Below are 25,928 nucleotides of genomic sequence, written 5' to 3' on the forward strand. Positions count from 1 at the left end.
TCCTTCTAGTGGCAAATCCATCCATTCCAAGGTTGAATTATTTTTCCCAAAGAAAACCCTTGTTTTCCTAGCCTTCAACTTGGGGACTTGTTCAAGGTTTCTTGTTCCATTCAGTTGCTAGTATTCATTGTTTGGGAACCTTTTCTTAACCACTTGACTCTAGAGTAATACATTAGGTTTGCTATCTCTCAAGCCCTAGTTCATTTGTGCCCTAAATGGGCATGTGAATTGCCCTTTTATACTTGTTGAGCCTAGTTCTTAGAAAGAGTTGTCCTCTATAAGCCTTCATTGTCACCTTGATCCTTGAACTTGATATATCCTAAGGTGACCTATACAAAGGGGAGCCTCCCTCGTGCTGAAAATCCATAAAAGAGCAGGAGTTAGTGGTTGTAGTGATAGTGGGCCACACCTCATTGTTGTCCCTTAGTCTAGTTTTGCCTTGTATGATGCCCCTTACGAGACCTACTAGATTTTGAGGCAACTTACCTCATATAAATAAAAGGTCACCTCACATCGCATTTCATCATCCCCTGGACTATTTCAGCCTCCTTAGAGATTTCAGCCTAGCTGTTGTAGCCTTGTACTCTTGTGGAGATGTGATCTTTATGGATACTTTTTCTATTGGAGACTATTCTTCATTGTGGAGACATCACTTTGGGATAAAGAAAGACTTGTTCATGAATATCTTGTGGTGGATATCTTGTGAGTATCTTTATGGTTGAATATATTCTAATGGCTATTGCATGCAAATATTTTTGCTAAGATTTTTATGTTCTTGTAATAATCACACATTTATATGAGATTTTGGTAGAATATTGTATGCTTTAATTAAAAAATCTTGGACAACCCTTGAGGACCTATTACAAAGCTTTCCTCTTGAATTTACCCCCTCATAAAGTGATAACTAGGTCTTTGAAAGATGAAAATTGGGATTCCCCACTCGCCCTCCCCTTACTCCCTTCTAAGTTTTGATATCTCCATAGTAGTTGTCCCTTAGACTCCATCACCCAAGAAGTAGGCATTCACAACCACATAGATGATCAAACCATATCATAACATTATTCTTCTCTCTCTTTTTCCTATTTTCAGCCCTTCAAGGCAAGCCCCTAGGGCTAGAGCATAATGTCGAATTCAACTAAGGCCAAGTCATTAGCTTGTTATAAGGTGTTTCGTGTGGATTGAACCTTATTGCTTCAAAATCTAGCCTTTTCCGCAATTGGAATAGCCTCCCTAGCGCTCATGTCACAAACCCCAAGTAATTTTTCCCTAAGAAACCCTAGTCTAGCATTTAAGCTTCAACTTAGGCTGTATTAAAGGTTTGTGGTTCCATTTGTTGATCGTACATATTGTTCACTAGCCTTTTCCTAGTATTATATGCATTTTGTAAGCCACTCTTGTTGCATATTCTTCAAACCTTGGGCTATAAGTTCCCTTGATAGGTCTCTTGGAGAGCACGTTATTCATTGTTCCATTGGATTGAGCCTTGTCCTTAGTTTGAGTGCCCTTCTTGAGCTTATCCAAGTTGTCGCATTTGAACTATTACTTTAGAATATCTATTATGTGACCTATACTGGGAAGCCTCCCTTGTGGTGAAAATCTACTAAAGCGCAAGAGGCGGTGTGTCGTTGTGACAGTGGGCCCCTGCCTCATTGTTGTCCTTGGTCTAATTCTTGTCTTGTGAGGCCTCTCACAAGGCCTGCTAGATTTTGAGGCAACATGAACTCTGGAGGAAATAGCGATTATCTAAAGGACTACAATGCAAAGAAGAAAATTTCATCCCTTTGGTTGTGCAAACTAATGGAGAATAGAGTTGTGTGGTTGGAATTGTTGTAAAAATCATGTAATTTTGTTTTCACTATGTCTTGAGCTGTGCGAGTGAACTATAGACATCCATGTGTCATCGGGAACTCATAGCTCAACTTGAGGGTGACTTCCTGCTGAAAGAATTGGAGTAGCTGAGACTATAGTTGAGTGGAACATGCAACATCTGCAGTTGGTTGTGTAAATATTTATAAAAATAAATGTTCATTTACTATTAATTTTACAGTGTTAATACTATGCTAAAATGCTTGAATGTTGTTTTTAATTCCATATCTATGTGTTCGAATATTGTTATGCATGTTTGAATCAATTGCATTGACTTTTGTAAAAAATATGGTAGTTGCACGAACACATGTATGTCACTATGTACATATTTCTGCATTTAAATAGTATCACGGTGACTTTTTAATAACGTGGCCTAGCGATGGGTCTGGATACATTACATTTCTTATGTTCTCTCTTTGCCTATCGGATGCCTAGATGCCTAGTTCAACAAATTAGCAGCAGGGTCCAAATCCCACTTTGCAGTCTTCATCATAGGTATCATGAGCTGCCTGACTGTGTGGCAGATATAAGAACTGAGGATTCAAGTAAGAGAGCTATTAGACAAATACCAAACTACATCCTTGAATCTCCTCTGCCTCAATGTCTTCTCCAGCTGCTTCTTTTCAGTGTCTTCTCTAAGCTCCTCCGTAAGCTTTTCAAGCTCCAGGACGGCCATTGATTTTCTTCAAAAAAATCCTCAGTGCTGTGCAATCTATAACCACTAGCGAACAAGTGTACAATGTCGATGACATCGGCACCCTTGATTGCCTGAGAGATTATCAAGAAAAAACCGTTAATTTTCTTGCGCAAAAACCCCAATGCTACGCAATCTACAAACCCTAGCAAACTTTTGTACAATGTCAGTGATATGGGCACCATCGAGAGAGGATCGCCTCCGATGTAGGATCCCAGGACCAGATATCCTAGAATTGCCAATGCTGGCATGTCTCTGCTTTTCAGGATACAAAATAGCAGGAAGAGAACCTGTAACATAGAAATGGCCAGTCTCAAACCCATTTTACATTCTTTGGCAGACATAGCATTCAAAGGCATATTTCTTATGCTCTCTTTGCATATAGGATGCCTAGTTCAATAGAATTGCAGCAGCATTCAAATCCCACTCTTCTAGTCTGAGGTCTTCACCATAGACAGCTTTGCGAAATCATGAGCCGCCTTGGTTGCTGCCTGTACAAATGCATATGCCTTGCACTAAAGCGTTAATTGCACACTACCCTCAACATCTGCGTGTGGCAGGCTACCATGTTTTAATTCTTTTTAATTTTTTCAATTTTTTCTGCTACAAATAACATAGAATTTTAATAATATGTCCAAGTAAACTTTCTCATCAATCAAAATCAAGAAAACATTTTCATAAACTTAAAACAGTAGACTTATAAAATAAAATTTTGCACTGTAACATTACAGAGCCTTTATTGTACCATGGAAAACCATACTTCCTGCAAGGGAGGACTAACAGAAAATAGAAATGTTTTTACTGATGAAAGAATGTATTTCAATTCAGAAATATGTCTAACGTTATGTGGAAAAGAAGGTTTTCCCTAGCCACAAAATGGTCAAATTATTTTTGGCAAGGAGATCTAGCTCACCTGGTAAGGCCACAGTTGGAGAAGGTATGTTCAGGAAGATTCGTAGCAACAGAAGTTTATCTTGAAGAACTGAGGCCCTGATCTTGGGGTTGAGGCTAGTAGGAGGCATAGTGAAATTCATCTGCATGTAAAGAGGGACTATGTTGTGTATTGGAGGGAAGTCGTGGCCTATTTAGTCATGAGAAGGCTAACAAAATGTTTCAAGAATGGCCATACAATAGGTTGGAATTCTATATAGACCTACTAAGGCTAGATTGAGGGTTTGAGGGTTGTTGAAGAAGCCCACAAGCATCTGTTGTGAAGAAAAGGAAGACCAAGGATAGATCTGAAGGGTACAACCAGGAGGGCTGAGTTAACAAGGTCTGTGATGATTTTCTCAATATATGGACATTATATAAGGGAGCAGATAGTGCACAAAGAAGAAGATTGTAGCAGACAAAGGACAAGGGCTAAAACAAGGCACATCAAGGGAACGAGGATAGAAAGGGTTGAACGCAAAGGACTACAACATCAAGTCAAGTGATTTTGTATTTGATGTAATGGAAAGACTGAGGATCATCTAAGAGATTAGCCCTCAAGACATAGTTGTATTTTAGTGTATATAATTGTGTATACTAATTTGTATCATGGTTATTAAAAGGGCCATTGTCCCTGGTAAAAGAGCCCTAATTTTTTCTTATTGATGGACTAATGAGAAACAATATGTTGGGCCAATATTCTTGTGGATTATTGTTGATTTCACTGTTGTTATATTTTCATTGTGCAAAATTGCTTTTAGTTGAGTATCTTTAGTGTGTTTATGATCTAGCCTAGACATAGACCAAACCTGGGGGACAAGGGAATTTCAAAACCCAAGAGGACTAAATGGAGTAAGGAGGAGAGACATGAAGCAATCATTGCAAAAGAGTATTGTTCCTCTCTAATGAGAAACCAGAAGAAGATAAGAACGGGATAAAGAGGAAACGCATACCACACTTTTGGGATGAAGTTTCATATCATATCCTCAAATATATTCATTGTGAAGGAAGACTAAGCATTGCATATGCTTATCAATTTAGACTCATGTATTAACTCAAATTCTAAGCTGACCTACTTATCCATGAGAGGCTTAGCACCCCACATTTTCTCTTCCAATCCATGAAAGAGATGAGCACAAAAGTGGAGGGGAAACACAATTACTAGGCCCATCATGGCCCGATCACACTGATAACCATGGATGCCCTAGAACACCTCTGAGAAAGCCATATCCCCTGGGCATACTTCGTTGACATAGATAGACAGGCATTTTTAGAGGCCCAAGCTAAACTAGTAGAACCAGAGGCAAAGTTTGGTGGGACGGAATTATCAAATCCATAGACAAAGTGGGATGAGTTAGAATTGGAAAAAACGGAGGTAGAAGCAGATTCAGCAAAACACCAGGCTAAATTAGCAACCCCATAGACAAAATATCAAGTAGAAATAACAAAGCCTCAAGAGGGATTAGAAAAATCTCAAAAAGAAATTGAGAAACCATAGAGGCCAACTAAGAGAAGGAAGAAAGAGGCAGTAGAAATCCCTTTAGCACAGGAAGGAGGGGAAGAACTTTTATAGGAGGAAGAAAATGAGATTGTTGCTACATTGGTAGCCCTAGGCACTCCAACAAAACCCAAGGAAAGAAGGCCCACTCAACCAGTTACCCACTTCAAAAGAAGAAAAAGTACTAAAGTGTGGTATACTAGAAAACCAAAGCTTCCATCTCCCACTCCTATAACCATTGAAGAAACCCCTAACCAAGAGAAAGAAGAACCTCAGAATATAGAAGGGAAGAAAATAATGTCATTAGTGGGACAAACAGTAGTGGCACCCACACATCCTAAGGAAATGAAGTTGCAAACACAACCAGAGGGACCAAGTACTCAGCTTACAGGGCTACATGAACAAATAGTAGAGCTACAGGAGCAACTTGCAGGGCTATACTAGAAAACCAAAGCTTCCATCTCCCACTCCTATAACCATTGAAGAAACCCCTAACCAAGAGAAAGAAGAACCTCAGAATATAGAAGGGAAGAAAATAATGTCATTAGTGGGACAAACAGTAGTGGCACCCACACATCCTAAGGAAATGAAGTTGCAAACACAACCAGAGGGACCAAGTACTCAGCTTACAGGGTTACATGAACAAATAGTAGAGCTACAGGAGCGACTTGCAGAGCTACAGGAACAAACAACAGAGCTACAGGAGGTTGGCAGAATAGCAGATCGACCGGCCTCGGTAGGATCTACTTCCCTCTATTCTTGGATTGAAGCAGGAAAAATGATCCCTGTGCACTTGAGTAAGAGAATGATAGTACTCACAGATGGAAATAAATTGTGCAATCCAAGGGAATTGCAGATATTGGAAAAATGGAAGAGGAAATGAAGAATATGAGGGAGGAAATGGAACTCCGTAGATTTGACGAGTCCAATAGGAGAGACCACCTAGAATAGGAAAACAGTTAAAATATTAATTACAGCAAACACAAAATCCGGCAAGAAAAGGAAAATCAGGTTTCAACCCTAGAAACAAATTTGGTTACCACTTTGGAAGCAATAAGTTGCAGACAACCCTCAAAGACCTACTCCTTATTCCTGAAAGAGTAGTGGTTCCAATTTCAGATAAAAATGTTTGCACAAAGAGGATCTCTCTCTCTATAGGATGGTAAAGAATTCATTGACTTTTGCCTTCAGTGCAACATAGAAGACAAGGCCAAGGTTGTTGAGTTTTACATTCACAACCTTGTGTTTCCTAATATGACCATATGGGACCCAAATCCATATTTTGGAGATACACAACTAATGGCCCTAGCATCTTGGTTGAGGCATGAAGAGGTCAGGGTAGAAGAAGTAAAAATATCCTTGGACACAGAGTTGAAGGAACCACTTTGGATCATACCAGAGCATCCTAATCCATCCATCCTCACTTCTACCCATGCAATCCTAGCAGAGGATCCTGAAGTGGTGAAGATTTACAAACAAAGGTAGGTAGAGGCCATCCTCCACTTTGAGGATACCTTTAGACTATTGGGAGAAGAAAGTTCACAGCCTTGCCAGAGGAGACAGAAAACACTACCTTGAAGCATGAAGATCAAGGAATATCATTCCCCTAGCATATTGTCGGTTGCACTAGCAAAAAATCCTTTATATAAAAGGATCATTCATAAACTTGAGACCCAATGGATTAGAATTAGATTCAATCCTTCTTTGTTGTTAGGAATTTAGGAACATCAAAGTCAATAGGAAGAGGCAAGAGTGGCAGGACATAGAGACAAATGCAAGCTTTTATCCAATAGAGATAGCCACTTCTAGCACACCATGGGATGTTAAATAGGTCATGTAGGAAATTAATGTGGAAAATAAAAGGGTGAAGAATAGGTTGCTCAAAAGACGAACAACAGTTTCAGTAGGGGGTATGATGGGAATCCCAATTAGGTAAAACATAAGGCTTGTCTAACCTTTCCTAGGCACATAAAAGTTGTACTGGACCTTCCCTTTTGCACTTTATAACATTTTCTTAGCTTAAATAAGTTCTTAGGAAGGTTAAAGAGATTTATCATGCTTTATATACCTAATGTGCTCATGATGCAGGATATTGAGAAGATTTGGTACAGATCACGAGGATATCTAATCAAAGAGATTTATGGGACATGTTCCCTGTTGCTAGAAGATCAAACTCATCTAGATTAAAGAACTAATTACTCCTCCCTATAGCTACGAGGTCATTCAAGAAGCATGATCTTGATTTTTAGTAGTTTTGGAAGGAAAGTAGTCCTCCTTTCAAGGAGGTTGCCCCTTAGTCATCTTGTATAAATAGAGGCTTATGACTCACACATGTGGGTCTTTTGTGGCATAATTTCACATTGAGCTAGTGGGTTGCTTTGTAACCCAAGAATTGTTTTATGTCTACTCATTGTCAAATTTGTTTAGGAGCTTCTTAGGCTAATGTTAGGTGAGATAGACCTTGCTACCCACCCAAATGGGGAACCCATAAGAAAAAAAAAATCTCCTATATTTGACAGCCATCCAGCGAGCCAATAGCCCTTGCCAGCCACCATTAATTGATGATATGCCATATATCTCCACCACTTGCATCAACCATTTGCTTCTCACCCATTTGACATGAGCGTATAGATGAAGGTGGGCTACCACTCAAAAGGTACTTCGATCATTTTGCAATCAAGTACTTATACTTGTTTGTTTGGGGCATTTAGTATGGATTGTGGGGTGATCTGGAAGATTGTTAGACTTTGAATGTGATCTTTTTCTCTCACCTTACTTGGGCATTTATCATAGTCCAGTGGGAAGCTTTGATTGAGATAGCATTGTTCCATCTTCCCATATGTCATAATTAACACCTTCCATCTTACATTATAAGCCCATATCTCACCTCCATTCTTCGGGTACAACTTGTCATTAGCTATTTGGGATTTGGCACTCATATGTCCACATACCTAGGTAGGGCCCAAAAACTTTTCCCTGGGATGTTGATGCAGCTAAAAGAAATAGAAAGTGAAAATCATGGCCAAAATGAAATAAAGGAAAGAAAAATCAAAATGAAAAAGATGGCCAGGGACAAATATTAGCACGTGGGAAAAATCCTAGCATGAACTCTACCTCACTCATATGGCCATCACCTAGTTCTTAAGCACATATTGCTTAATTACATCACAAGAAGGAACCCTTGCATGTCCCAACCCTAATGTGCGATAAACTGATTCGTTTTAAAGAGGTAATAAAACTGCTAGATCATGCAAACCAACCTCTAACCCTTGAACTATAAGTAGTAATACAAAGAAAAAAAAATCAAGAAGTAAAAGGCACACAAGAGGGGTGCAAAAACAAGGTTAAGCTGGTAACTTATGCATCTAAAATTGCTCCCTCCTCATATCTATACACTCAAGATGTCAACATACCCATTAGTTGGTCCCTTTTTCCATGGATTCTTATCCCTGTGTTACCATCATTGATATTGACTAACACCTATCAATTGAAGGGTGGACGAGGGAAATGTTACTTTCCCTTTGGCGCTGAAAGCACCTAATAGGGTTGACCTTAAGCCACCCCTACCTAGAAAGAAAACGTTTTTGTGAGATCAAGGTCCTGATTTTGAAAGGGTATATTTATTTGAAGTATTAAATTACCCTTAACATTCAAGTTTGGTTCACTTAGATGCATTATTCATCTTGGTCCCTGATCACTGGTTGCTTTCACTAGACTCCATGTTCTTGTTAGGTGGTTCAGCAGAGCAAGTCCTAGGAACTTACTCCACGTGTACCCAAGCCCATCAGAGAAGTATATTAGCACAAACAAGGGAAGAAAGTTGAGACTCGTGGGCCTCCCAGTAGCATCATTGGATCACACATGCCCCGAAGCACCTCTAGCACCAAGGACGTTGGTTGATCTTGACCTCGATTGAGGATTCTTCAAGATGACACAACTAGACCCAGAATGTCGCTAAGTTGGCCTTGACACAACTTGATGAGGGGCAGCTAATTCATAGCCCAGATGAGGATGCTCTCCCCATAATAAACTAGGGAGGGTTTGTTGCACCAATGAAACCCTTAACGTTGGAGCAGAGAAGGCCACATTTAGCAGTTGGAGACCTATGGAGACCACTTTGTGGGGGCCCATCGAGATCTTGGGACCGCACATGAGGTAATGAGGTGAATTTGAGGGCCAACACTCAAATCATGGACTTCACTTGCATCAACATCATTTTGGACACCTCATCACCCTAGAGCATGGCATTTGGATAATGGCAGCCCTAGAGAGCTTATGACTGACACGTGTGGAATAATTATTGCATATAATGTTAAAGCTAGTGGGTTGGCTTCTAACCCAAGGGAATTTACACATGAAACTTGTTTTAGGAGCTTTATCAGGCTAATTATTAGTCCTACTCCTCATATAAATAGAGGAGAGGCTCATTGTATTGGATCATCGTCACTTGTGATTGTTTTAAGCCCCCTTAGAGATTTTTGACCTTCTTGGATTCTTGTGGAGATGTGACTCTATGGTCTACTTTATTAGTTGGAGTTATTTCTTTGGTCTTGGAGTTGTTACTTTGGATCAATAAAGGATTGTACACGCATGTTATCTTGTAATCAAGCCTTGGATTTGATAATTTTTTATTGGTGTCTAACATATGGAATGACTTCTTATCTAGGGTTTCTATTGTGCTAGTTATTATTGTAAATCTATGTATGGAGTCTAGATAATGGCATTGTACACATTACTCATTAGTAGAATGTGAATGGCAATTCCCTTGGTGTATCTTTAAACTAGCTCTCCCAAGTGACTTTGATCCCTCACAAAAGTAATAGTTAGGGTTTTGAGCTAAAGCTTGAAAAATCCCCTACTCCTTACCAAGACTAAGCAAATTTTTCACTCCTATAGACTACATCATCAAGGACTAGGCACTGGCCTTGTCACTTTGTTGATCACATACAAAATTTACCATAAACCTAATTTTCTCTTTCCTATTCTGATTTTAAGCCCTCTTAAGGTCAAGTTGCTAGCTAGAGCTATGGCGCCAATTGAGCTAGTGTGGAAGGATTCGACATTGGAAGGAGTGTCAGTTGCCTCAAAATCACTTCCTTCTAGTGGCAAATCCATCCATTCTAAGGTTGAATTATTTTTCCCTAAGAAAACCCTTGTTTTCCTAGGCTTCAACTTGGGGGCTTGTTAAAGGTTTCTTGTTCCATTTAGTTGCTAGTATTCGTTGCTTGGGAATCTTTTCTTAACCTCTTGACTCTAGAGTAATCCATTTGGTTTGCTATCTCTCAAGCCCTAATTCATTTGTGCCCTAAATGGGCATGCGAATTGCCCTTTTATACTTGTTGAGCCTGTTTCTTAGAAAGAGTTGTCCTCTATAAGCCTTCATTATCACCTTGATCCTTGAACTTGATATATCCTTAGGTGACCTATACAAAGGGGAGCCTCCCTCCTGCTGAAAATCCATAAAAGAACAGGAGTTAGTGGTTGTAGTGATAGTGGACCACACCTCATTGTTGTCCCTTAGTCTAGTTTTGCCTTGTATGATCCCCCTTAGAAGACCTACTAGATTTTCAGGCAACATACCTCATATAAATAAAAGGTCACCCCACATCGCATTTCATCATCACCTATGGACTATTTCAGCCTCCTTAGAGATATTGGCCTAGTTGTTGTAGCCTTCTACTCTTGTGGAGATGTGATCTTTGTGGATACTCTTGCTATTGGAGACTAGTCTTCATTGTGGAGACATCACTTTGGGATAAAGAAAGACTTGTTCATGGAGATCTTGTGAGTATCTTTATGGTTGAATATATTCTAATGGTTATTGCATGCAAATATTTTTGCTAAGATTTTTATGTTCTTGTATAATCACACATTTATATGAGATTTTGGTAGAATATTGTATGCTTTAATTAAAAAATCTTGGACAACCCTTGAGGACCTGCTACAGAGCCTTCCTCTTGAGTTTACCCCCTCATAAAGTGATAACTAGGGCTTTGAAAGTGGAAAATTGGGATTCCCCACTCGCCCTCCCCTTACTCCCTTCTAAGTTTTGACATCTCCATAGTAGTTGTCCCTTAGACTCCATCACCCAAGAAGTAGGCATTCACAACCACATAGATGATCAAACCATATCATAACATTATTCTTCTCTCTCTTTTTCCTATTTCCAGCCCTTCAAGGCAAGCTGCTAGGGCTAGAGCATAGGGTCGAATTCGAATAAGGCCAAGTCATTAGCTCGTTATGAGGTGTTTCTTGTTGATTGAACTTATTGCCTCAAAATCTAGCCTTTTCCACAATTGGAATAGCCTCCCTAGTGCTCATGTCACAAACCCTAGGTCATTTTGCCCTAAGAAACCCTAGTCTATCATCTAAGCTTCAACTTAGGATGTATTAAAGGTTTGTGGTTCCATTTGTTGATCACACATATTGTTCACTAGCCTTTTCCTAGTATTATATGCCTTTTGTAAGCCACTCTTGCTGCATATTCTTCAAACCCTGGGCTATAAGTACCCTTGATAAGTTTCTTGGAGAGCATGTTATTCATTGTTCCATTGGATTGAGCCTTGTGCTTAGTTTGAGTGCCCTTCTTGAACTTATCCAAGTTGTCGCCTTTGAACTATTACTTTAGAATATCTATTATGTGACCTATACTAGGAAGCCTCCCTTGTGGTGAAAATCTACTAAAGAGCAAGAGGCGGTGTGTCGTTGTGACAGTGGGCCCCTGCGTCATTGTTGTCCTTGGTCTAGTTCTTGTCTTGTGAGGCCTCTCACAAGGCCTGCTAGATTTTGAGGCAACATGAACTCTGGAGGAAATAGCGATTATCTAAAGGACTACAATGCAAAGAAGAAAATTTCATCCCTTTGGTTGTGCAAACTAATGGAGAATAGAGTTGTGTGGTTGGAATTGTTGTAAAAATCATGTAATTTTGTTTTCACTATGTCTTGAGCTGTGCGAACGAACTATAGACATCCATGTGTCATCGGGAACTCATAGCTCAACTTGAGGGTGACTTCCTGCTGAAAGAATTGGAGTAGCTGAGACTATAGTTGAGTGGAACATCCAACATCTGCAGTTGGTTGTGTAAATATTTATAAAAATAAATGTTCATTTACTATTAATTTTACAGTGTTAATACTGTGCTAAAATGCTTGAATGTTGTTTTTAATTCCATATCTATGTGTTCGAATATTGTTATGCATGTTTGAATCAATTGCATTGCCTTTTGTAAAAATTATGGTAGTTGCACGAACATATGTATGTCACTATGTACATATTTCTGCATTTAAATAGTATCATGGTGACTTTTTAATAATGTGGCCTAGCGATGGGTCTGGATACATTACATTTCTTATGTGCTCTCTTTGCCTATCGGATGACTAGATGCCTAGTTCAACAAATTAGCAGCAGGGTCCAAATCCCACTTTGCAGTCTTCATCATAGGTATCATGAGCTGCCTGCCTGTGTGGCAGATATAAGAACTGAGAAGTCAAAGTAAGAGAGCTATTAGACAAATACCGAACTACATCCTTGAAGCTCCTCTGCCTCAATGTCTTCTCCAGCTGCTTCTTTTCAGTGGCTTCTCTAAGCTCCTCTGTAAGCTTTTCAAGATCCAAGTCCCTCGTCTGAATTAGGATCTGAAACTTCTTCACCATGACCTCTGTCTGTAGCATGCTTTGCTACTCTCGTATTTCTGCTAACAGATAGAAGTCCTCATCAGAGTATGTCGAGGGCTTTTCCTTCTCCCTACAAGAATGTTTGAGCTCTGCAATGACTGCTATATCTCATCTAAATTTTCTAAGGATCACAAAGCAGATGAGCTGCTTGATGTTGCACATAGCTGCCTTCAAAGCAGAAATGTTAGCAAATAGCTTGAAAATCAGGGTTTCCAGGGCTTCTGTCTTGGGATAATTTTCATCCGAGGGTTGTGTGTATAAATTTTATGATGCATCCTCATTTTTGTCTGTTTCCTTTGATGCTGCTGACACCTCGCTGCTATTTTCAGAGGGTGGCCATTGATTTTCTTCAAAAAAATCCTCAGTGTTGTGCAATCTACAACTGCTAGCGAAAAAATGTACAATGTCGTGACATCGGCACCCTTGATTGCCTGAGAGATTATCAAGAAAAAACCGTTAATTTTCTTGAACAAACACCCCAATGCTACGCAAACTACAAACCCTAGCAAACTTTTGTACAATGTCAGTGATATGGGCACCATCGAGGGAGGATCGCCTCCAATCTAGGATCCAGGACCAGATATCCTGGAATTGCCAATGCTGGCATGTCTCTGCTTTTCAGGATACAAAATAGCAGGAAGAGAACCTGTAACATAGAAATGGCCAGTCTCAAACCCATTTTACATTCTTTGGTAGACATAGCATTCAAAGGCATATTTCTTATGCTCTCTTTGCATATAGGGTGCCTAGTTCAATAGAATTGTAGCAGCATTCAAATCCCACTCTTCTAGTCTGAGGTCTTCACCATAACAGCTTTGCAAAATCATGAGCCGCCTTGGTTGCTTGCACACTACCCTCAACATCTGCATGTGGCAGGCTACCATGTTTTAATTCTTTTTAATTTTTTCAAATTTTTCTGCTACAAATAACATAGAATTTTAATAATATGGCAATGTAAACTTTCTCATCAACCAAAATCAAGAAAACATTTTTATAAACTTAAAACAGTAGACTTATAAAATAAAATTTTGCACTATAACATTACAGAGCCTTATATTGTACCATGGAAAACCATACTTCCTGCAGGGGAGGACTAACAGAAAATAGATAAGTTTTTACTGAAGAAAGAATGTATTTCAATCCAGAAATGTGTCTAACATTATGTGGAAATAAGGTTTTCCCTAGCCGCAAAATGGTCAAATTATTTTTGGCAAGGAGATCTAGCTCACCTGGTAAGGCCATAGTTGGAGAAGGTATGTTCAGGAAGATTCATAGCCACAGAAATTTATCTTGAAGAACTGAGGCCCTGATCTTGGGGTTGAGGCTAGTAGGAGGCCTAGTGAAATTCATCTGCATTTAAAGAGGGACTATGTTTTGTCTTGGAGGGAAGTCGTGGCCTATTTAGTCATGAGAAGGCTAACAAAATGTTTCAAGAATGGCCATACAATAGGTTGGAATTCTATATAGACCTACTAAGGCTAGATTGAGGGTTTGAGGGTTGTTGAAGAAGCCAACAAGCATCTGTTGTGAAGAAAAGGACCAAGGATAGATCTGAAGGGTACAACCAGGAGGGCTGAGTTAACAAGGTCTGTGATGATTTTCTCAATATATGGACATTATACAAGGGAGCAGATAGTGTACAAAGAAGAAGATTGTAGCAGCCAAAGGACAAGGGCTAAAACAAGGCACATCAAGGGAAAGAGGATAGAAAGGGTTGAAGGCAAAGGACTACAACATCAAGTAAGTCAAGTGATTTTGTATTTGTTGTAATGGGAAGATTGAGGATCATCTAAGAGATTAGCCCTCGAGACATAGTTGTATTTTAGTGTATATAATTGTGTATGCTAATTTGTATCATGGTTGTTAAAAGGGCCATTGTCAATGGTAAAAGAGCCCTAATTTTTTCTTATTGATGGACTAATGAGAAACAATATGTTGGGCCAATATTCTTGTGCATTATTGTTGATTTCACTGTTGTTATATTTTCATTGTGCAAAATTGCTTTTAGTTGAGTATCTTTAGTGTGTTTATGATCTAGCCTAGACATAGACCAAACCTGGGGGACAAGGGAATTTCAAAACCCAATAGAACTAAATGTAGTAAGGAGGAGAGACATGAAGCAATCATTGCAAAAGTGGATTGTTCCTCTCTAATGAGAAACCAGAAGAAGATAAGAACGGGATAAAGAGGGAAAGCATAGCACACCTTTGGGATGAAGTTTCATATCATATCCTCAAATATATTTATTGTGAAGGAAGACTAAGCATTGTATATGCTTATCAATTTAGACTCATGTATTAACTCATTCTAAGCTGACCTACTTATCCATGAGAGGCTTAGCACCCCACATTTTCTCTTCCAATCCATGAAAGAGATGAGCACAAAAGTGGAGGGGAAACACAATTACTAGGCCCATCATGGCCTGATCACACTGATAACCATGGATGCCCTAGAACACCTCTGAAAGCCATATCCCCTGGGCATACTTTGTTGACATATATAGACAGGCATTTTTAGAGGCCCAAGCTAAACTAGTAGAACCAGAGGCAAAGTTTGGTGAGACGGAATTATCAAATCAATAGACAAAGTGGGATGAGTTAGAATTGGAAAAAACGGAGGTAGAAGCAGATTCAGCAAAACACCAGGCTAAATCAGCAACCCCATAGACAAAATATCGAGTAGAAAGAACAAAGCCTCAAAAGGGATTAGAAAAACCTCAAAAAGAAATTGAGAAACCATAGAGGCCAACTAAGAGAAGGAAGAAAGAGGCAGTAGAAATCCCTTTAGCACAGGAAGGAGGGGAAGAACTTTTATAGGAGGAAGAAAATGAGATTGTTGCTACATTGGTAGCCCTAGGCACTCCAACAAAACCCAAGGAAAGAAGGCCCACTCAACCAGTTACCCACTTCAAAAGAAGAAAAACTAAAAAGTACTAGAGTGCAGTATACTAGAAAACCAAAGCTTCCATCTCCCACTCCTATAACCATTGAAGAAAACCCTAACCAAGAGAAAGAAGAACCTCAGAATATAGAAGGGAAGAAACTAATGTCATTAGTGGGACAAACAGTAGTGGCACCCATACATCCTAAGGAAATGACGTTGTAAACACAACCAGAGGGACCAGGTACTCAGCTTACAGGGCTACATGAACAAATAGTAGAGCTACAGGAGCGACTTGCAGGGCTACAGGAACAAACAACAAAGCTACAGGAGGTTGGCAGAATAGCAGATCGACCAGCCTCATTAGGATCTACTTCCTTATATTCTTGGATTGAAGCAGGAAAAATGCTCCCTGTGCACTTGAAATCACAGTTATTCCTCGAGGTTGAGTAAGAGAATGATAGTACTCACAGATGGAAATAAATTGTGCAATCCAAGCGAATTGCAGATATTGGAAAAATGGAAGAGGAAATGAAGAATATGAGGGAGGAAATGGAACTCCGTAGATTTGATGAGTCGAATAGGAAAGACCACCTAGAATAGGAAAACAAACAGTTAAAATATTAATTACAGCAAACACAAAATGCGGCAAGAAAAGGAAAATCAGGTTTCAACCCTAGAATCAAATTTGGTCGCCACGGCACACCTTTCTTTGGAAGCAATAAGTTGCAGACAACCCTCAAAGACCTACTCCTTATTCCTGAAAGAGTAGTGGTTCCAATTTCAGATAAAAATGTTTGCACAAAGAGGATCTCTCTCTCTACAGGATGGTAAAGAATTCATTGACTTTTGCCTTCAGTGCAACATAGAAGACAAGGCCAATGTTGTTGAGTTTTACACTCACAACCTTGTGTTTCCTAATATGACCATATGGGACCCAAATCCATATTTTAGAGATACACAACTAAGGGCCCTAGCATCTTGGTTGAGGCATGAAGAGGTCAGGGTAGAAAAAGTAAAAAAAATCCTTGGACTCAGAGTTGAAGGAACCACTTTGGATTATACCAGAGCATCCTAATCCATCCATCCTCACTTCTACCCATGCAATCCTAGCGGAGAATCCTGAAGTGGTGAAGATTTACAAACAAATGTAGGTAGAGGACATCCTCCACTTTGAGGAAACCTTTAGCCTATTGGGAGAAGAAAGTTCACAGCCTTGCCAGAGGAGATGGAAAACACTACCTTGAAGCATGAAGATCAGGGAAGATCATTCCCCTAGCAGATTGTCGGTTGCACTAGCAAAAAATCCTTTATATAAAAGGATCATTCATAAACTTGAGACCCAATGGATTAAAATTAGATTCAATCCTCCTTTGTTGTTAGGAATTTAGGAACATCAAAGTCAATAGGAAGAGGCAAGAGTGGCAGGACATTGAGACAAATGCAAGCTTTTATCCAATAGAGATAGCCACTTCTAGCACAACATGGGATGTTAAATAGGTCATGTAGGAAATTAATGTGGAAAATAAAAGAAAGGGTGAAGAATAGGTTGCTCAAAAGACGAACAGTTTCAGTAGGGGGTATGATGGGAATCCCAATTAGGTAAAACATAAGGCTTGTCTAACCTTTCCTAGGCACATAAAAGTTGTACTGGACCTTCCCTTTTGCACTTTATAACGTTTTCTTAGCTTAAATGAGTTCTTAGGAAGGTTAAAAACATTTATCTTGCTTTATATACCTAATGTGCTCATGATGCAGGAAATTGAGAAGATTTGGTACAGATCACAAGGATATCTAATCAAAGAGATTTATGGGACATGTTCCCTGTTGCAAGAAGATCAAACTCATCTAGATTAAAGAACTAATTACTCCTCCCTATAGCTACGAGGTCCTTCAAGAAGCATGATCTTGATTTTTAGTAGTTTTATAAGGAAAGTAGTCCTCCTTTGAAGGAGGTTGCCCCTCACTCATCTTGTATAAATAGAGGACTCGAGGAGCCCGTTAGTAAGAAGCTAGCAATATTCGGGTTAGAGGAAGCAGTAGGAGCTTAACAGCTTAGGACTTTTTTAGTTCTAAAACTTTTCATGTACAAGCAATTTTCTGATTAATGAAAGTCATATTTGGTTCTTATACTATTGTTCCTTCAGGGATATGAGCTTCCATGGGTTGGGGCCCACCCCAAGTGCTCAATGCCCCTTCTATATTATTATCTTTTACACACCTTTTTATTTCTGCAAATTTTATTTATGAGTATTTTTTTATTAAGGGTTAATTAGTTTGTTTTCGAACAAATTATTCTTACACAATAGTTGAACACTATATGGTAGCTTTAGCAGTGGTTATCTTGCTTATTTAAAATCTCTTTTCATGCATTGAGTTCACTTTGGTTGATGATATTTAATTGTTGTTTATCAATACCGTGTGTTGTAATTGTACAGCCCCCTATTTTCCAAAGCTACAAGAGACTTTATAGTCTCCCATTGGCTGAATAAATCCTTCTATCATTGACATGAGGGCATGGACATGCATGCTTGATCACTTCTTCGCCTCCACTTCGCTCATTATTCCTTCAAATTGCATCCTTAGTGCACTTTCCTGCTCATTGAATTGTCTCTTGTAGCAAAACAAATACTCCTGTAATAGTTTAAATTTTGTATCTGAAACTCATCTAAACTTGCGTCCAACTCATGGTTAAACTTATTTGATGTGTTAGAACATCCCTAGAATCCTGAAGATGAAATTTATAATGCAAGAGACCAAGAATATTCTTTGACCTAGTTTGTTGTAGAAATTGTCTTTTTCTGCAAAATTAGGGTTTGTTATTTACATGCCTTATTTCAATTATGAGTTTGTTTTCTCTATACAATAGAATAGATATGATTTTATTTCCTCATAGTTAAGATGGTTTGCTTCCTTTTTCATGCAAATAGAATAGATTTTCCTATTTCCTTTCATTTCCTGCAATTCTGAATTTTGCCTATAGTTTAGGACAGCTAGTGTGGTCTCTCAGTGACTAAATCTCATCTCAATGTTTCATAGAAGTCAGCAAAGGAAAAAAATAAATACATGTCGCACACATAGTACCAACCCCTCTTAAGTTTGTATGAACCTCGGGTTGACTATTAAAGTTGAGACCCTTGGGAGTTGCAGTATTCTTGCTGCAATACTGAGGGCCATCATTCATGCCTCCATGAATGCTCCCTCCATTACACTCATGATGTGGACTCCCATTAGATGGCCCCCTTGACCATGGAACTTGGCCATGAATCATTTTCTCCTCCATTTCTACTCATTTACACTCACACCTATTGATTGAGGGGTTGATCATGGAAATGTCACTTCCCTTAGGTGTTGAAAGCTAATAGGGTTGATCATTAACCACCTCTATCAAGGTAGGAAACACCTTTAAGGGATTGGTCTATTTAGATATTGCAAGGTGATTCTAGTTTGAAGTATTAAATTCCCTTAACATGCAAGTTTGGTCAAATTAGATGCTCATATGACCTTAGTCTGGAATGAGTGGTTTCTTTCACTAGAGTTTGAGTCGGCTTTGTCAAGGGGTCCACAACAGCCCAAGCCTTTTCAGATAGGTTGATGACTTAGCAAATGCAGTGTTTCCCACTTGCATCAAGAGTTAGGAAATATGATGATTGGAGCAGTTGTTGCACTTCCCATAGTACCCATAGGACCCAAGACATTGATCTTATTTGACCTAGCACAGAGGATTCTTGATGATTGCATCACTAAACCTAGGATGCCCCCAGGTTAGCCTTGACACTACCTGATGGGCAAGCCATGATTCAAAGCCTAGATGGGGATGGTCTTCCATGAGATGACTAGGGAGGGCTCGTTGCACTTGATAGAGCCTTGACATTGGAGATAGGAGGCATTGTATTGACCATTGGAGACCCATAGAGATGACATGGTGACACCCCAAATGGATTTGTGACCCCTAGAGCTGCTTTGAGGTTGGATTGAAGGATTCTCTTCAAATGATGGATGATCATGACATATGGACACAATTTTAGCCTTATATCCATCATCATATAACATATGGAGCCCAAAAATGGGTCTTTTGTGGCATAATTTCACATTGAACTAGTGGGTTGCCTTGTAACCCAAGGATTGTTTTATGTCTACTAATTGTCAAATTTGTTTAGGGGCTTCTTAGGCTAATGTTAGGTGAGATAGACCTTGCTACCCACCCAAATGGGGAACCCATAAGAAAAAAAAAAATCTCCTATATTTGACAGCCATCCAGCCGGCCAATAGCCCTTGCCAACCACCATTAGTTGATGATATGCCATATATCTCCACCAGTTCAATCAACCATTTGATTCTCACCCATCTGACATGAGCGTAGAGATGAAGGTGGGCTACCACTCAAAAGGTACTTCGATCATTTTGCAATCAAGTACTTATACTTGTTTGTTTGGGGCATTTAGTATGGATTGTGGGTGATCTGGAAGATTGTTAGACTTTGAATGTGATCTTTTTCTCTCACCTTACTTGGGCGTTTATCATAGTCTAGTGGGATCTCCCCTAAGGACCTTTGGGTATATGAGGGGCACAACCTGAGAAGCTTTGATTGAGATAGTGTTGTTCCATCTTCCCATATGTCATAATTAACATCTTCCATCTTACATTATAAGCCCATATCTCACCTCCATTCTTCGGGTACAACTTGTCATTGGCTATTTGGGATTTGGCACTCATATGTCCACATACCTAGGTAGGGCCCAAAAACTTTTCCCTGGGATGTTGATGCAGCTAAAAGAAATAGAAAGAACAAATCATGGCCACAATGAAATAAAGGAAAGAAAAATCAAAGTGAAAAAGATGGCCAGGGGCAAAGATTAGCACGTGGGCAATAGCCTAGCATGAACTCTACCTCACTCATATGGCCATCACCTAGTTCTTGAGCACATATTGCTTAATTACATCACAAGAAGGAACCCTTGCATGTCCCAACCCTGATGAGCGATAAACTTATTCATTTTAAAGAGGTAATAAAACTGCTAGATCATGCAAACCAACCTCTAACCCTTGAACTATAAGTAGTAATACAAAGAAAAAAAATCAAGAAGTAAAAGGCACACAAGAGGGGTGCAAAAACAAGGTTAAGGTAGTAACTTATGCATCTACAAATGCTCCCTCCTCGCATCTATACACTCAAGATGTCGACATACCCATTAGTTGCTCGCTTTTTCCATGGATTCTTATCCCTGTGTTACCATCATTGATATTGACTAACACCTATCAATTGAAGGGTGGACGACGGAAATGTTACTTTCCCTTAGGGGCGGAAAGCACCTAATCTGGTTGACCTTAAGCCACCCCTACCTAGGGAGAAAACATTTTTGTGAGATCAAGGTCCTGATTTTGGAAGGGTATATTTATTTGAAGTATTAAATTACCCTTAACATTCAAGTTTGGTTCACTTAGATGCATTATTCATCTTGGTCCCTAATGACTGGTTGCTTTCACCAGACTCCATGTTCTTGTTAGGTAGTTCAGCAGCCCAAGTCCTGGGAACTTACTCCACATGTACCCAAGCCCTTCAGAGAAGTATATTGGCACAAACAAGGGAAGAACATTGAGACTCGTGGGCCTCCCAGTAGCATCATTGGATCACACATGCCCCGAAGCACCTCTAGCACCTAGGACATTGGTTGATCTTGAACTCGATTGAGGATTCTTCAAGATGACACAAATGGACCCAGCATGTCGCTAAGTTGGCCTTGACACAACTTGATGGGAAGCAGCTAATTCATAGCCCAGATGAGGATGCTCTCCCCAGAAGAAACTAGGGAGTGTTTGTTGCACCAATGAAACCCTTAACGTTGGAGCAGAGAAGGCCACATTTAGCAGTTGGAGACCCATGGAGACCACTTTGTGGGGGGCCATCGAGATCTTGGGACCGCACAAGAGGTAATGAGGTGAATTTGAGGGCTAGCCCTCAAATCATGGACTTCACTTGCATCAACATCATTTTGGACACCTCATCACCCTAGAGCATGGCATTTGGATAACGGCAGCCCTAAACAACTTACCTCACACGTGTGGACTAATTATTGCATATAATGTTAAAGCTAGTGGGTTGGCTTCTAACCCAAGGGAATTTACACATGAAACGTGTTTTAGGAGCTTTAGTAGGCTAATTATTAGTCCTACTCATATAAATAGAGGAGAGGCTCATTGTATCGGATCATCATCACTTGTGATTGTTTTAAGCCCCCTTAGAGATTTTTGACCTTCTTGGATTCTTGTGGAGATGTAACTCTATGGTCTACTTTTCTAGTTGCAGTTATTTCTTTGGTCTTGGAGTTGTTACTTTGGATCAATAAAGGATTGTACATGCATGTTATCTTGTAGTCAAGCCTTGGATTTGATAATTTTTTATTCATATCTAATGTATGGAATGATTTGTTATCTAGGGTTTCTATTGTGCTAGTTATTATTGTAAATCTATGTATGGAATCTAGATAATGGCACTGTACACATTACTCATTACTAGAATGTGAATGGCAATTCCCTTGTTGTATCTTTAAACTAGCTCTCCCAAGTGACTTTGATCCCTCACAAAAGTAATAGTTAGGGTTTTGAGCTAAAGCTTGAAAATTCCCCTACTCCTTACCAACACTAAGCAAATTTTTCACTCCTATAGACTACATCATCCCAAGGACTAGGCATTGGCCTTGTCACTTTGTTGATCACATACAAAATTTACCCTAAACCTAATTTTCTCTCTCCTATTCTAATTTTAAGCCCTCTTAAGGTTAAGTTGCTAGCTAGGGCTAGGGTGCAAATTGAGCTAGTGTGGAGGGATTCAACATTGGAAGGAGTGTCAGTTGCCTCAAAATCACTTCCTTCTAGTGGCAAATCCATCCATTCCAAGGTTGAATTATTTTTCCCAAAGAAAACCCTTGTTTTCCTAGCCTTCAACTTGGGGACTTGTTCAAGGTTTCTTGTTCCATTCAGTTGCTAGTATTCGTTGTTTGGGAACCTTTTCTTAACCACTTGACTCTAGAGTAATCCATGTGGTTTGCTATCTCTCAAGCCCTTGTTCATTTGTGCCCTAAATGGGCATGTGAATTGCCCTTTTATACTTGTTGAGCCTAGTTCTTAGAAAGAGTTGTCCTCTATAAGCCTTCATTGTCACCTTGATCCTTGAACTTGATATATCCTTACGTGACCTATACAAAGGGGAGCCTCCCTCGTGCTGAAAATCCATAAAAGAGCAGGAGTTAGTGGTTGTAGTGATAGTGGGCCACAACTCATTGTTGTCCCTTAGTCTAGTTTTGCCTTGTATGATGCCCCTTACAAGACCTACTAGATTTTGAGGCAACTTACCTCATATAAATAAAAGGTCACCTCACATCGCATTTCATCATCCCCTATGGACTATTTCAGCCTCCTTAGAGATTTTGGCCTAGCTATTGTAGCCTTGTACTCTTGTGGAGATGTGATCTTTGTGGATACTTTTGCTATTGGAGACTATTCTTCATTGTGGAGATATCACTTTGGGATAAAGAAAGACTTGTACATGGATATCTTGCGAGTATTTTTATGGTTGAATATATTCTAATGGTTATTGCATACAAATATTTTTGCTAAGGTTTTTATGTTCTTGTATAATCACACATTTATATGAGATTTTGGTAGAATATTGTATGCTTTAATTAAAAAATCTTGGACAACCCTTGAGGACCTGCTACAGAGCTTTCCTCTTGAGTTTACCCCCTCATAAAGTGATAACTAGGGCTTTGAAAGTGGAAAATTGGGATTCCCCACTCCCCCTCCCTTACTCCCTTCTAAGTTTTGACATCTCCATAGTAGTTGTCCCTTAGACTCCATCACCCAAGAAGTAGGCATTCACAACCACATAGATGATCAAACCTCATAACATTATTCTTCTCTCTCTCTTTCCTATTTTCAGCCCTTCAAGGCAAGTCGCTAGGGCTAGAGCATAGGGTCGAATTCAACTAAGGCCAAGTCAATAGCTTGTTATGAGGTGTTTCTTGTGGATTGAACCTTATTGCTTCAAAATCTACCCTTTTCCACAATTGGAATAGCCTCCCTAGAGCTCATGTCACAAACCCTAGGTAATTTTGCCCTTAGGAAACCCTAGTCTATCATCTAAGCTTCAACTTGGGGTGTATTAAAGGTTTGTGGTTCCATTTTTTGATCGTACATATTGTTCACTAGCCTTTCCTAGTATTATATGCCTTTTGTAAGCCACTCTAGCTGCATATTATTCAAACCCTAGGCTATAAGTACCCTTGATAAGTCTCTTGGAGAGCACTTTATTCATTGTTCCATTGGATTGAGCCTTGTCCCTAGTTTGAGTGCCCTTCTTGAGCTTATCCAAGCTCCTTTGAACTATTACTTTAGAATATCTATTATGTGACCTATACCACGAAGCCTCCCTTGTGGTGAAAATCTACTAAAGAACGGGAGGCGGTGTGTCGTTGTGACAGTGGGCCCCTGCCTCATTGTTGTCCTTGGTCTAGTTCTTGTCTTGTGAGGCCTCTCACAAGGCCTGCTAGATTTTGAGGCAACATGAACTCTGGAGAAAATAGTGATTATCTAAAGGACTACAATGCAAAGAAGAAAATTTCATCCCTTTGGTTGTGCAAACTAATGGAGAATAGAGTTGTGTGGTTGGAATTGTTGTAAAAGTCATGTAATTTTGTTTTCACTATGCCTTGAGCTGTGCGAGCGAACTATAGACATCCATGTGTCATCGGGAACTCATAGCTCAACTTGAGGGTGACTTCCTGCTAAAAGAATTGGAGTAGCTGAGACTATAGTTGAGTGGAACATCCAACATCTGCAGTTGGTTGTGTAAATATTTATAAAAATAAATGTTCATTTACTATTAATTTTACAGTGTTAATACTATGCTAAAATGCTTGAATGTTGTTTTTAATTCCATATCTATGTGTTCGAATAGTGTCATGCATGTTTGAATCAATTGCATTGACTTTTGTAAAAATTATGGTAGTTGCACGAACATATGTATGTAACTATGTACATATTTCTGCATTTAAATAGTATCATGGTGACTTTTTAATAACGTGGCCTAGCAATGGGTCTGGATACATTACATTTCTTATGTGCTCTCTTTGCCTATCGGATGCCTAGATGCCTAGTTCAACAAATTAGCAGCAGGGTCCAAATCCCACTTTGCAGACTTCATCATAGGTATCATGAGCTGCCTGCCTGTGTGGCAGATATAACAACTGAGGAGTCAAAGTAAGAGAGCTACTAGACAAATACCGAACTACATCCTTGAAGCTCCTCTGCCTCAATGTCTTCTCCAGCTGCTTCTTTTCAGTGGCTTCTCTGAGCTGCTCCGTAAGCTTTTCAAGCTCCAAGTCCCTCAACTGAATCTGGATCTGAAACTTCTTCACCATGACCTCATATGTCTTCAGCATGCTTTGCTACTCTCGTATTTCTGCTAACAGATAACAGTCCTCATCAGAGTATGTCGAGGGCTTTTCCTTCTCCCTACAAGAATGTTTGAGCTCTGCAATGACTGCTATATCTCATCTAAACTTTCTAAGGATCACAAAGCAGATGAGCTGCTTGAAGTTGCACATAGCTGCCTTCAAAGCAGAAATGTTAGCAAATAGCTTGAAAATCGGGGTTTCCAGGGCTTCTGCCTTGGGATAATTTTCATCCGAGGGTTGTGTGTATAAATTTTATGATTCATCCTCATTCTTGTCTGTTTCCTTCAATGCTGCTGACACCTCGCTGCTATTTCCAGACGACAACCATTGATTTTCTTCAAAAAAATCCTCAGTGCTGTGCAATCTACAACCACTAGCGAACAAGTGTACAATGTCGATGACATCGGCACCCTTGATTGCCTGAGATATTATCAAGAAAAAACCATTAATTTTCTTGAGCAAAAACCCCAATGCTACGCAATCTACAAACCCTAGCAAACTTTTGTACAATGTCAGTGATATGGGCACCATCGAGGGAGGATCACCTCCGATCTAGGATCCCAGGACCAGATATCCTGGAATTGGCAATGCTGGCATGTCTCTGCTTTTCAGGATACAAAATAGCAGGAAGAGAACCTGTAACATAGAAATGACCAGTCTCAAACCCATTTTACATTCTTTGGCAGACATAGCATTCAAAGGCATATTTCTTATGCTCTCTTTGCATATAGGATACCTAGTTCAATAGAATTGCAGCAGCATTCAAATCCCACTCTTCTAGTCTGAGGTCTTCACCATAACAGCTTTGCGAAATCATGAGCCGCCTTGGTTGCTGCCTGTACAAAAGCATATGCCTTGCACTAAATTGTTAATTGCACACTACCCTCAACATCTGCATGTGGCAGGCTACCATGTTTTAATTCTTTTCAAT

The 25,928-nt window shown here is 39.6% G+C and overlaps 1 protein-coding gene across 5 annotated transcripts in view; it reads right to left on the bottom strand.

The window, feature by feature from the left end:
• Window positions 1-2,243: 2,243 nt before the first annotated feature.
• The window catches only part of LOC149240793 (uncharacterized), a 28,384-nt gene continuing 4,699 nt past the window's right edge, over window positions 2,244-25,928 (bottom strand). Inside the window, exon 4 of one of the 5 annotated variants that reach the window (XM_089373834.1) lies at window positions 2,244-2,634. In XM_089373834.1, coding sequence (XP_089229960.1) covers window positions 2,464-2,634 — 171 coding nt within the window. In that variant the 3' untranslated portion in view covers window positions 2,244-2,463. Of the gene's footprint in view, window positions 2,635-2,684; window positions 3,052-12,651; window positions 13,526-25,541; window positions 25,852-25,928 lie in introns of those variants that run through there. The other 4 variants (XM_089373837.1, XM_089373835.1, XM_089373836.1 and 1 more) reach the window with 4 other exon arrangements.

The sequence above is a fragment of the Pinus tabuliformis genome, chromosome 8 (genome assembly GCF_031772625.1).
Source record: "Pinus tabuliformis cultivar Carrire ecotype Pingquan chromosome 8, CPIR1, whole genome shotgun sequence".
NCBI classification, from domain to species: domain Eukaryota; kingdom Viridiplantae; phylum Streptophyta; class Pinopsida; order Pinales; family Pinaceae; genus Pinus; species Pinus tabuliformis.